General features: G+C 37.9%; 1 protein-coding gene and 1 long non-coding RNA gene across 4 annotated transcripts in view; both read right to left on the bottom strand.

The window, feature by feature from the left end:
* Positions 1-14,154, bottom strand: part of LOC129350376 (kinesin-1 heavy chain-like) — a 118,930-nt gene that overhangs the window by 83,329 nt on the left and 21,447 nt on the right. The window contains exon 2 of one of the 3 annotated variants that reach the window (XM_055016745.1): positions 4,649-4,720. The exons of the other annotated variants lie outside the window; for them this stretch is intronic. Within the exon in view, the coding sequence (XP_054872720.1) occupies positions 4,649-4,720 (72 nt within the window). The remainder of the gene's footprint in view (positions 1-4,648; positions 4,721-14,154) is intronic. 3 annotated transcript variants of the gene reach the window in all.
* Positions 9,079-11,336, bottom strand: LOC129350379 (uncharacterized). Its single transcript, XR_008603762.1, has 2 exons — positions 10,521-11,336; positions 9,079-9,582 (listed from the first exon to the last, which is right to left on the bottom strand). It is a non-coding gene; the product is annotated as an uncharacterized LOC129350379 (long non-coding RNA).

Here is a 14,154-nt window from a genome sequence, read left to right on the forward strand (position 1 = left end):
GCGGGGTCATCTGGTAATAACTGCAACACAGGCTCGTTTGAAGATGATGAAGTTAATCTTTAATAGAGAGCTAAACACACATTATTAATTTGTGTACATTTCCATTAATTCTCCGGGAAGATCATAAAGCATCATTGGCTCATAGAAACAACAGTGCAGTTCTAATTAAAGGTTGTGGGATGGATGTGGATGATGAAATCTCAGGGTGTGGAAGCCACCTTCTTTAGTCTCACCACTCGCATGAAAAACACTCCTGACTTCTCTCCAGTGTTGTAGATTCCTGGCTTCTCAAGAACAGAAAACAAAGCAATGACAGACATAAGCACAAACTTCAAAACTTAAAGAGCTTTACTTCACTTGACTTCATTATAAGATCAGAAAAATGCCTTTCACACTCCCACCCTCCACCACACCGCAGTCTGCTGGGTTCTCCAGACTCTAATCCTTTAATCCAGCCATGCCTGCTCTGTAATTAAAAGGTGCTGTCGCTCTAAAATGACACATCGCCCAACACCAAATTAAACTAACTGCAGCTGCTCCGTCTCTGTGAGATTGTTTCATTGTTTATAGATAAATACATGATAAACTGTAAAGTCTGACCATTATAGAGGTTTCGGTCTTTGACCTTTAGACCGACTGAGCATTGATTAGTTGGGAGGTGTGTGGAGCTGTCTGGCATTTCTTCAAACAAAGACTCCAGCCGCTCGCTTTGCCATGTTTTTACAATCTAACCAAAGAGGACACTGCAGCTTTGAGTCTTTAATGTCCTAAATCTGTACAAAAATATACTAAATCGTGTTTCTGTTTTTACACAGTAGTGGATTAAGCTGTTGGAATCTGCCCACAGCTACCAGAAACCCCTTTTTTCTACTCTATGAAGACCACTGCTTTTGTCTATTTTTAACATTGTGAGGTGTTCCTGTGCTGCTCATGCTGTGAACGTTGGAGTCAACTCACTGACCTCTTTGTTCAGGAGAAGGAGGAGCTGAGGCTTAAGAAGTTCAAATGGACCAGTTAGAGAGACACGGAGGCCGAAGCGAACTGTAAAAGAAGACATTTATATAACTGTTTCTACCAGTTTGCATCTTTAACTATTTTACATGAGAAGACATTGATGGCTTTCCCTCTGATGTGACCAAATGATCGTTGCAAGCTGAGTTATACTGACAGGCTGATATATTTGAGTGATTTGGGTATCCTATGGAATATTTAATGTCAACCATTCATGTTATTTATTCTTATAATGGAGTATTTTCCTATTCAAAGGACAGAAGGAACACTTTTCAGCGTACCTTTTAGGAATATTTTTGTAAATAAATTAATCCTTTAGCTGTTTTATCCATATTTTCCTCTCTTGCTTATGGGGTTAAGTAAGGTCACATTTCAGACAAACAGCCTCTCCTTTAGCAATAAACCACAAAAAGCAAGCCAAGAAACACAAAGCGCTTTAGTGTAGCTTTTTAGTGTCCTGTGATGACTCAGAAGATGTCGGCTGCTGTGTACAAAGGCTAAAGCTTCACTCTTTCTTTCTACAGTCTAACCACAGATGCTACTTTTAAACTTTCTGTCCTTTTGACTGGACACACACATTTCTCCTTATCATTGATATGTTCTATTTAGTCATCAACAGCTTTTATTTGCTCCTACTCATCTGACTCCTGTTAGTGCAGACACAGTATGTGGACAAATCCACAAACTTCAGTTCTTTTTTTTAATGTTTAGTGTTTTGGGAGGTATCATATTTGCCCCTTCAATAAATAAACTGTGGAAACATACAGGAAAGAGAGTGTGACATGCAACAAAAAGAGACACTCCTCTGAGTATTTGCACCAGTGTGTTATGTGCTATAAATCCTGTCATCTGTTCAGCCCTGAAACTCTTTCTTTTGCTGCCATCTGGTGGTTGAAGACTTTACCTGGTCTGAAATACTGTATTTTCTTGAACGTGATCTCAAAATCACAACAACAGCAGCACGATGCACAAACAGTATCCACATTTTTTCCTCTCCATAACTCTGCCAAGTGACAGATAGCAGCAGGTAGGTGGAGATCACTGTATGTAGAAATGTCTGGAAAATGTCAGGTAGTGAAACCTGCAAGAGAGTGTTTTTTGATTCTACAGAAAAACAAGCTGTTTCCTAGTGCCTAATCTTACTCTCTAAATGTTATGCTTGTTTGCATCAGGAAATATTTCAATTGTGAAGTCTTTTTTTTCAGCTTATATTACTCAAACGCAGCTTTCTGTAGTAAAATCAGGAAAACAATCAGTAGAATTCACATTTTAAAACACCAAATTGATACTAACAACCTTGCCCTGTATCTATGAGACTCAGAGAACAAACATGTAGTAGCTGGTCCAGCTTATCTTATCTCCATTTGCAATACCATTTTCTGATTTCATGCTGTGATGGGTTGAGTGAGGAGGTGTGGTGCCATTTCACAACCTGTGATTTTCTTGTATGACAGCGGATTTCTCAGAGAAGACAGATGAGAGGCCATCAGAATCTTTGGAGGCAAAACCGAGTCTTTAGCGTCAGAGCTTCTTTTGGTCCTATGCAATGTTCCCTGTAATTTTTCCTGAGTCTGAGCAAACACACAAACTCCCTGAGCGTCCCTTGGACCACTGTGAGCAACATCAGACGTGTGCACTGTGGTCACACCAGCATCACATCCATTCAAGTTACATGGTTCATTAAAAGAATCAAATTACAGCATTTACATTTCTGTTAAAACACTTTGTCAACAGGAGCCAGTTGAAGGCTGCAGTGATTTTAGTGACACTACAATGTATAAGAGTGAAGTTATTGAATATTTGTCTCTCTTTACTGTTGCAGCGGTTTTGCAAATTGCAGACGGACCCTGTTCACTCCATAGACACCAATGTTATTCCTGTAGCTTGAAAGACAGCTACTTTTGATAAAACTGGGCTTGTAGCACATTGTCTGCCTTGCAACAATGGGAAAGAGGCACCGTTTATGTTTTGACAACCTATATCTAATGAGTTATTGATGCTGGAAGTCCGAATCTGTGAATATCTTTCCAACTTTACTGAACTTGGGGCCACTACCACCTAAGGAGTGATATATTTAATTTTTAAAAAAGCATTTAGCCATACTTAAAGCTTCAAGTGCTTTATTAACACGGAACTAAAAATTTTGTATTGTTTTATTATCACAGGTTCTGTCTGAAAAGAGGTGGCATCATTTTAAACAGTGAAATCAAACTAATAAAATGTAATGACCAACCAGTGAACAATACTGGATTCTGCAAAAACATAAACTACTTTTTTAAAAATCTAAATCTTATCTTAACACAGTTAATGTATTAACTTATTTTTGTGTGTATGCATGTATTTATTGATTTATTTAGTACTGGTAACATATCAGAGTTCTGAGTGAATTTTTCTTTAGAGAGGCAAAGGCCATTTATTGATTACATATAGACTGTTAAATGTTTATTAAAAACTAAAAAGCATTTTAAGAAAACAACTTAGGCATTTATTGAGTCACTAAAATACTGTAGAGTACAGACCACATCAGCATGATTATAAGCATCCTCTGGTAAATTAACAACCAGATACTGATGTCTCTCACCATATGGACTTCAGGAGATGACTGGGGGATGATAAACTGTGACCTACTGGTTGGGTTCTCTCTGTTCTCATGTTTCTTACATGTTTGTCCCCTGACAGCCGGGTCCTAATGTTTTTTGAGCAACACACCATACTATGACGTTTTTACAATGATGGTTCTACTATGGAACCAGTTTGACATGTTCAGGTGTTCTTTGTGTGAAAACTCAGAGATTTCAGGTATCAGAAGGTGGTTTTCAACTTTCTTTGTTAACTTTCTGCTTCAACTTTAAACTAAATTTCCTTCACTAAGCCAGCCCTCTGGACTTCTAGTAAGCTGTGTTCCTATTGGCTGTCCAGGTGGCTGATTGGTGTTATCAGGAACACCTGAGCAGCTCAGTGTTATCAGGAACACCTGAGCAGCTCAGTGTCTTCCTGCTTTATTTAGCTGCAGACAAACATTTCCTCTGCTTCTCTTCACCAGTGAACCGGGTTTGGCTCTGTTGCTTTAGTTTGTTATTTAGACGTTGGCTTGCAGCTTCCAGCAGTAAAATCGTCTTTAATGTGTTTCTTGGTGTGTTTTAGGGCTTTGTACCAGATAGTTGTCTTGGTAAATGTGGTTCTTTAGCCACAGTTAGCACATGGTGCTAATGTGTGCAGTGATTAGTGGATTTGATGCAGCTGAGTTGTGTCTTTATCTTGGCTGTAGTGAGTCTTCAGAGGTTTTTGGTCGGACACATTCTGTATTCTTGTTAGTGAACCAACGTTGGTTGTCCAGAAGGTAAGAGTTCCTGTCCTGATTCTCTGTTCTCAGAGGTTCTCTGGTAGGCTGCAGGAGACTTTAGCGTTTGGGTTGTGCTAGTTTGGTTTTTGTATGGTTTCATTTGGACGACTATCTTGAGGCCCCTCCATGTGGTTTAGTGAGGTTTTCTGCAACAGTTCTACAAAGCAACCTGCAGCAGAAGAGACTTTGAGAGTTTTTAGGAAGTTCTAGAGACCAGACTTTAGAGCAGCAGAAACATTTGTCAGCAGTTTGAGCAGGAGAAGGTGATCTTCAGAGTAGAAATGAGATGGAAACCTTCTTGACCCGTGTGGTGAGGTCCTGTACCAAGAGTTTGAGCAGGTTGTGAAGAGTCTGTAGTTCTTTGGTCTGAAAGCACAAGAAGAGTCTACTCATTGAAGGAGAAAACGGGAGATATTGTTGGTTCTTCTGTCACTCTGCAATTTCCTTAGACTGAATATCAAGTTTATATTTTAAGTGATTTCCCATGTGAGCCCAAGAAGACTTCAATAAACTCCCTCCATCCCCTGGACACAACATATTTTATTATGATGTTAAATCTTTTTTGTTTGTTTTTGAGTTTTAATCATAGTTTTAGCATAGTTTTTTCTCTTTGCTTGTTTAGTTTTGTCATCTGTGTGAAAGATGCTAAACAAATAAAGCTGAACTGATAAACTGAATAATTGACTAACTCATGATTGTGAAAACAGAAGTATTTTCATTGTGATTTAAGGGTTTATTTCATTTTTAAGGTTGGGGTTAAAATTTTGACAGAAAAAAAGATTAAAGAAATAAACTACAGTAAAAAAGCAATTAAATCAAAGGAAAAAAAAATTTAATATAATAAAACTTTTAAAAAGAAAATTGAACATTAAATACAATTAAATTATATTAGACAAAATATTTAATTAGACAATTAAACGGAAGATACAAAGCATGTAATTATGAAATTAAACAAAAAAATTTAAACGAAAACATTAACCATTAAAGATGAAATATTTTAGATAATTAAACATTTAAAAAATACAATTAAACAAGAATATTACACAATTAGAAAAATACAAAACATTTAATTAGATTATTAAATCTTTAAAAGACAAAACATTTAATTTTTTAATGAAATGTTTAATTAGAAAATTAAATCTTAAAGATGATAAAACTTTAAATAGGAATTAAACAGAAAATACAATGAAGCATTAAAAAAGAAAATTAAACATTAAAGGGTGGTAAAACATTTAAAAAGAAAAACCTTAAATATTTAATCGAAAAATGAAACATTGGGAAAGAAAAGGAAATTTTTCAAACAAGCCAATAAAACATTTGAAAAAAAAAAAAACAATTAAACATTAAAAAGACAAAACATTTTGAAATCAGATCAGACATTAGAACAGAATAAAAGGTGAGAAAAGAGCAAAACTAAACATTTAAGAAGAATCAAACTAAAGATAAAACCTTTGAAAGGGCACCAGTTAAACTTTAGAAGATCAAATTAAACAGAAGAAACAATAAAATGATCAAAAGAGCAAAAACTGATAAAGGCCTTAAAGTGTTTTCTAGTCTGAAATGAAAACATCAAGTTGTTTCTTCAAACATTTCCTCTTTCTATGTTCTTGGTTTGATTGTGCACAGATTTACTAAGAACTCATTTCAGAAAACTGATTTCCAGATAAAGTCCACTAGAGGTTGAAGGCATGGATCAAACTAATGTTACCTTCTGATCTCCACAAACTTTAATGTTCAGTGAAGAGAATCAAAGTTTGTTGAGGATTTCTAAAAAACCCACAGGTGAAAGTCTGAGAAGAACTCAGATGGATGGTCTAAATGTGAAATCAAGACTCATGGTCACAAGTTTTAAGGCTTCTGTTAACCAGTAAGTTCAAACTAACAGAAAAGTACTGAGAAACTTTTAAGATTTCAGTCCTCAGACTGTCTAAAGGTTCAAACTAACAGAGAAGTACTCAAGAACCTTTAGGTTTTCAGTCCTCAGACTGTGGAAAGGTTCAAACTAATAGACAAGTACTGAGAAACTTTTAAGATTTCAGTCCTCAGACTGTCTGAAGGTTCAAACTAACAGAGAACTACTCAAGAACTTTTCAGATTTCAGTCCTCAGAGTGTCTGAAGGTTCAAACTAACAGAGAACTTCTGAGGAACTTCGAAGATATCAGTCCTTGGACTGTGTGAAAGTTCAATCCAACAGAGAACTACTGTGGGACTTAGAAAATTTCAGCCCTCAGACTGTGTGAAAGCTCAGGTCCTGAGGACTCGGGAGGTGTGGAGGCTTGGAAAGTCTTGGAACTGAAGGTTCAACCCTCCAGCACAAAGGCCGAAGTCCAACCTCCTGAGAAAAACGGTCGAGTCGAGATTTGATTTAAAAAAAAAAACTCGAAAACGACAAAAAATAGATGATAAATGCGCAAAAAAAATAAGAATTAGTATCTGAGCGAGTAGCTCAGGGGAAAAGAAGAGTGACTACCAACTGGAAGGTCGCAGGTTCAAGACCCAGCACTGGCCTTTTTCTTTCTTTGTCTTTGCCAGGATTTTGAAAAAATTTAAGAAGTGTCTGGTCTTGAACCAGCGACCTGCAGCTCCATAGGCAAATCCTTAACTCACTGAGCTACAGATCAGATGAAAAGAAATAATTTCGTCGTCCCTTTGACATCGTAGTTTCCAAATGACCACATGGGAGGAGCCAAGGTGGAGTCTGGGTGGGGTCAGGGCGGAGAGTAGGCGGGGAGGTGGGTGGCGGCCTCCCCCCTCTACTCCCCCACCACCCACCACACCTTCCCCCGCCCCACGAGTTCTTCGAGTCTTGAGGAGTTCCTCGACTCTCGACAGGTTTTCCCGAGTTTCTTGAGTTTCCACCAGGTCGGAGGCAGAACAAGTTGTCATGAAGAGGTGTTGAAGTCGGCCAGGATGGACTGACTTTTTACAGCGACTAGAAGGAAGACCACTAGAAGAGCAGGTCTTTAACCACCATCCATAAAATCCATGGAGTCGGCTCCAGAGAAATGAAAGAAGGTCAACTTTTATCAACCTCCATCCAGATGTTCAACTCGATATCTTTACTTTGAGATTTTTAGCCCCACAAACCTTTAGTATCACACTTTATTATCCTTTATTAAGACTTTCATGGAATCCACCAGCAGATTTAGTTTTTGTTGAGAAACTTTATTCTTGTCGTCGTGGGACTGCAGTATTTAAAACTCTTCCTTCTATTTGACCTCATGTTTATTAGTTTCAGTGGAGAAAGTTGGAATTGTCAATTAGTCTCTTAAAAACTAAATAATAAATTGGATTACTCGAGAGGTTTAAATTTCTTACTTTGTCATATTTTAAATATGACAAAAAAATATAAAAATAAAGCATCTTGAGACAATTTGACCTGTAATTGGCATTATATAAATAAAATTGAATTTAAATTGTATGTATCTTGTAATGTTGGAGTAATTCAGCCATATATGTTAGAAAACACATTTTATTTGTCCATTAATCTGTCGTTTACTCCAGTAATTCATTTCTTGTTTTGGTTTATAAAATGTCAAACCCAAATATATTCAGTTTACTGTCATAAAAACCAAAAAGATTTACATTCATGATGCAGGAATCAGGCAGTTTTTCACTTTTTATCTTAGTTTAGTCAGAAAGACAGTTGATAGTGTGTGAATTGTTGCAGCTTGTGAGCCGTAAAAGGTTTTAATCTTTGGGGCAGAGTGTCAGAAAACATTTAGAAACCAACATCAACAAAGCACTCAACAAAGGGAAATCCAACTTTTGCATGACAATGTCTAATTAAAGGACATTAATTTTCAAAGTAAATGTGTGATATTCATCCTCTGGAGCTTTCTCTTCACATCGTCTTCCACCTGGACTGGTTTGGTCGGGAGCATGTGCAACAAACATTTGGAAAACTGCACTTTAACATCAATGAATGACACTGAAGTTTAATCTCTACATAAATGAGACTGAGTCTGGATGTGCTACTCTGTCATTAATTCCTAAGTTTAGGGAAAGTTCAAACAAAAGAGAACAGTTCAGATCAGACTTGAGAATGAGCTTATTTTGAACAAACATCTCAGACTTTCTGAGCTTCAGCACCTCTAGCAAGATAATTTAACAACAAGCAACTCAAGAAATCCAGAAGTTGGCGAGAGTTAGCTTTAGCTGAGCCAAAGAACATGTGGGACGCTAACCTAGCAAACATTTCAGACTTTTCTCTGTAAATTCTGAGAAATAATTTCCTATTTAATGACAGAGCTACACATCTTAACTCAATCTCATTAATACAGACCCAAATTCAGTGTCATCCATCCATATTAAAGTGCAGTTACCCAAAATGTTTGTTGCATGAGCTCCAACAAAACCTGTCCAGGTAGAAGGCCACTTTGACAAACAGGAAGTGAAAGATTCCAAGCAGATTTACAGAAGGGGGAACCGGACTGTACTAAGTGTTGTTGAGTATAGAGGGGTGTTTTGTGGGTTTTTAAGTCTGATAATGATTATTAGTGAGATATTTGGAGTAGATATTCATTTGCAGTCAATAAAAGTATTTAAAATTTTGAGTTAAACTTAGAAGAACACAAACTCTAACAGAAAACTTTGTTGATACGTTTTTGTTTTGCTTACAGATGTTAAGTTAAAGGAGTTTTATTCGTGACGTATAACCAATCAAATCACTCCAGAAGACAGAGCGACCACAGGTAGATAAAGGTTCAGAGCCAAAGTACCACCATTTTTAAATGTATTTATTACCGTAAATCAGTAAAAAATAAAACACTGATAATCAGTAAATCAGTCAGCCCACAATTACTACAATTCTACAATGTATGTCTCTTTCCTTTGACTTGTTATTTGTACAATATACGATGTATATGATGGCGTTTTTTCATACCAAAGGCTATACTATGATGTTTTCTAAGAGACATACGATGCTACTCTGTTTGTTCTGGCCCTGGGCCTGCTGCACTCCTCCTCTGTTGTTTTCTGGATTGTACTCAGCTGCATGCCTTCGTCCACCCGGCCTCCGTTGACTCGTCCCGCCTGCCGTCTCTGGAGCTGAAGCTGGATTGGAACAGACCAAAGTACAGTCCAATCATGATGCCAGCTGCCTCTCAAAAGGCTTCTTCATCTGTCAGGTGGCGGCACTTCTTCTGAGGGGAAGCTGAGCTGGCCCGGCAGAACTTTGGAGATGTGTTCCAGTGGTTGGTGGATGTGTGGGGAGATAGAGAGGGACCTTTGAATTGTTCAGAAAGGAAAACAGGAAACCCATTGGTAGTTTTAGTTTAGGGTGCTACTGCGGTGTGTTTTTGGGTTTTAAGAGGTGAACAGGAAGAGTTTTTTTTTTTCGTATTGATTATCTTTTACTTTGTTCCTGGTTGGAATGCCCATCAATGTCAACATGAAGTTCACTTTTAGTTCTGTTTATTTATTTTTATTTTACTAACACCCATTTGTTTTTAACCCCCTCACATGTTGTGTTGTTGTAAACTTACTCTTTCAAATAAATTCTTGTCTAACCCTCTGGAAACCAGCGTTTGGACTGTTTTTGTCTCTCCTCACCTACTGACAGCTGTGGACTAAAGGCTATACTGTGACGTTTTTAGAGCGACATGCTATACTATGATGTTTGTTGGGCAACACGCTATACTTATAGGCTTTTTTAATTGACATATTACTGTGACTTTTTTTTGTTTTAGTTTTTTTTGTTTTTTTTAGCAACATATAAGAATTCGAACAGTTTTAAAAGTTACTATACTTTTACTTGTGCAATGAAATTATTATTCTATGGCATTTTTTAGATGACATATTATACTGTTTTCTTGAATTACATACTATTTTGACAATATACTGCACTATGACATTTTTTTTAACCATATATCATACATGACAATTTTAGGCAACATCCTATCATTTAGCGCTTTTTGAACCACATAATAATCTATGTTTTGTTTTTTGTTTTTCTTGCCAACATGCTGTACTATGAACTACAGGCCATACTATGCTATTCTTGAGTAAAGCATACTATACTTTGACATTTTCTGAACTACATCCTATACTATGGCGTTATACACAGTGCTTTGGTTACATGTTGATTTATAATCTAGATTTTTTTCTGTTTTGTTTTTTGACGGGATTACCACAGACCTGACTGTGAACACCATCGACACCCACCTCAGGGAGACGCTGCCTAAGATCTCAAGGCTGCTTGGTCGTGGTCTTTCTGGCACGTACTCTTCCAAGATGAGCCGGGAAGTTTAACACTGATGGAATGACACCAGGTCTAAGCCGACAAACTTCCAATTCCTCCTCAACCCATAGTCTCTGGGAAACCTACATGGAGTAAGAAAAGTAGACAGAGAAGTAATTAAGTCTGTACACAACATATTAAAAAGAAATCATGCTAATAAATTAAGTACAAATAACCGAATTCGCCAATATACTGGAGACCAGAGCTATTTAATTTGATAAGTATAACCTTGTTTAGTAACATTTGAATTATTTGAGAGCAGTCCTAAAGAACTGCCTGTAATCCCGATCATAAAATGGGTTTGGAGGAAGAACATAGATGGTAATCTGGATATACATGAGTCTGGCTTTATAACTACTATTGGTAGTATTGGTGGTAGTAATAGCAATGTGACTACTACTAGTAGTAGTGATAGTACACTACTGCTGCTGATACTGGCACTGCTACTACAACTTGTAATACTTTTACAAATTCTGATACTACTTCTATGACTCTAACAGCTGTTTATACTACTACTGCTGCTTGTACTTTTAGTGTTACTACTACTGCTTGTACAACTATACTACAGCTACTATTAATCGTCTGGTATTTGCTTGTCAAGCTGCTAGCTCGCCTTAGTGTTTTGCTAGTGGCTAACTAGTTAGCTCTCATAGACTGGAAGCTCTCAACAAGATTTCATAATGAAAAAAGAGCCAAAAACTATTCTTACCTATGAAAAGTCATTCCAAGTTTCCTTGTCTCAATCGCAGCAGCGCCGAGATCCCAAAATGGCTTTTGCCATATGGCAACGGCTTTTTGCCATATGGCAACGGCTTTTTGCCATATGGCAAAATGGCTTGCCATATGGCAACGGCTTTTTGCCATATGGCAAAATGGCTTGCCATATGGCAATGGCTTTTGCCATATGGCAACGGCTTTTGCCAAAGCCATTTTGGGATCTCGCTGTCTCTCCTCAATCGTACGACGCAGTGTGTAACTGTATGCAGCACAGTGAGACGGTATACTTGTTTCCGTTTTCACGCCGTCTACATCAACGGAATGCACTGAAACTTTGCCCCCACTAGCTTAGCCTCGCTGTAGCACGTAGCTCAAAGGGGCGTGTCCTATCTACTCATTCATATCTATGACAACAATGGTGGCTGCACATAAGGACGCCTGACGTTGATTAGCTGCGTAAATACAATTATATACAGTCTATGGTAAATACGTATGTGAATCGCATCATTGGCTGCAGCAACCAGTCACTCACTGACTCACATTGAAAAATAGCACAGAATGAATTGTTAGGTGTTTATTTCATTTACAATTTTTTTTTAAGTTATTTTTTTGGCCTTTATTAGATAGGCGCAGTGAGAGAGAAAGTAAACAGGGGAGAAGAGTCGAGGGAGAGCAGCATGCAGCAAAGGGCCGCGAGCGGGAATCGAACCCGAGCCAGCTGCGTCAGGGACCAGCCCCTGTACATGGGTCACCCACTCAACGCGTTGTGCTATACGGGTACCCGTTTCATTTACAATTTAGGTTGGATTTTTATTTTTTTTTATTTTTTTATTTTTTTTTTTGTGCGCAGCGCAGATTTTCTGTGCGCGGAGACCGTGTCAGCAGTGCGCACGCGCGCAGCTTAGAGGGAACAACGGTCCTATGCACATTATTTTCTGTCACATTGGTGTCAAATGGAATCTGCAGCAATACTGGGGATGCAGCACCTAGAAGACAGGACATTCAGTGATGATCTTTTGATTTTTACACTATAAACAAGTAAAATGCAAAATAAATGCACTGTTGCAATGCACTAATATCAACTTGACTTAGTTTCCTCTTCGGGCCAGTACAGAGAAGCTGCTGACCTGTTGTGAAGGAATGCTGCCGGAGTGGTTGGTCATTCAGTGACCTGGAGGTGTTCCTCTGAATGGACCAGATTTCCCCAGAGAACCTGAGACAAGTTGTTTAATAAACTTTATATCAACAGAGTACCACTGCAAAACAGCACCTAGAATTTTATAATTGTACACATTTTCATTGTCATCTGCAAACTGAACAAGATGTAATTGAAACATTAGTGATTTAAGATTTTAATCGTGCCCTGCGACAGACTGGCGACCTGTCTAGGGTGTCCCCTGCCTTCGCCCGAGTCAGCTGGGATAGACTCCAGCCCCCCCCCGCGACCCTAGTGAGGATTAAGCGGTGTATAGATAATGGATGGATGGATGGATTTTAATCGTCAGATAAGAAAAACAAACACACTGACGATGATAAAAATACCTGGTGCTGTTTCATTTTTAGGTGGCAGCAATTTCGGTTATTGACAAATTTCAGGAATTTTGTGTGCCATATAATTCATTATTTAATTTCTCCCAGTAAGTGCTTGTATTCTGTTTTGTAATTTCTGTTTTAAACAACTTTGCATCAGAAGAGAGATGTTAACTTGTCCCGTGTAAGTCAAATCTGGATTTGGCCAAAGATTTGGTTGCTATAAATCAGGTTGTGTTGGCCTAAAGAACTTGTTTGTTTGACCCAGAAACATAAGATACATTGAAAGTGGATACTTTGGATAGATTTTCACTTCAGCCCTTGAAGATCATCATATATATATATATATATATATATATATATATATATATATATATATATATATATATATATACCTTAAATACAATTTCTGTTTATGCGTTTTTTGTATCACAAAAGACTTTCCTTTAAAAAAATATATACACAGGAACAGATCATTTAAGTTTAGTTTTACAGAGATAAACTGCAGAAGGCAGATCAGTGTGTCTTTCCTTCAATTTCATAAAGGTCCCGCATACTTCGCATACTTACATAAGCCTTTTGGTGGCAGAGCTGTATAATAATTGGGGGTTATTTCTTAGTTACTTTTCAGCAGTAAAGTTTGACTGTACCCACTAGATGGCAGTATTTTCCCACTAAGAGTGAAACTTTTTACTCCTGATCCGCTGAGCCAAGTCCCTGCTGCTGCCACCCACCAAGTACCACGTTCTTCACTTTATTATATACATATCACCAACACCACAGTTCAGTGTCCCGCTAAAATTAATGTCAGAGTGAAACAAAATACTGAATCATTACCAGAGCATCAAGACAAAACAAGTTCCACTGGCAAAGGAAATAATGAATTATGATGAAGATGAATAAATTTAATGCGCGCTCAGCTTGTTTGTGGTGTCATTACTACAGGATGACACATCACTCTGAGAGAATGTCCCGGGTGTGTGTGGACACCACAGTTCCATCTGTTAAGGCTTTGAGACATGGTTTAGCTGGTTAAGCTGCTGATTTGTACACCAATCATCAGAAATGATTCAAACCACACGGACGTCACTGATTTCCCTTCAAAAGATGTTTCTCAGTCTGCTGGTCTACCTCGAGTGACAGTCACATGTCAGCAGGCTGACACAGTGAATGCTGCGGCTATTCGGGGAAACTTCAGGCATGCAAATGGTGGAAAAATAAATGAGGGTCATGGATGTGCACTTGTACATTTGACGGAAGTGGTTCTGCTCAGATTTCTGGGACAGAATCATCTTATATCAAGTGCACTCA

The sequence above is a fragment of the Amphiprion ocellaris genome, chromosome 2, assembly GCF_022539595.1.
Source record: "Amphiprion ocellaris isolate individual 3 ecotype Okinawa chromosome 2, ASM2253959v1, whole genome shotgun sequence".
In the NCBI taxonomy this organism is placed as follows: domain Eukaryota; kingdom Metazoa; phylum Chordata; class Actinopteri; family Pomacentridae; genus Amphiprion; species Amphiprion ocellaris.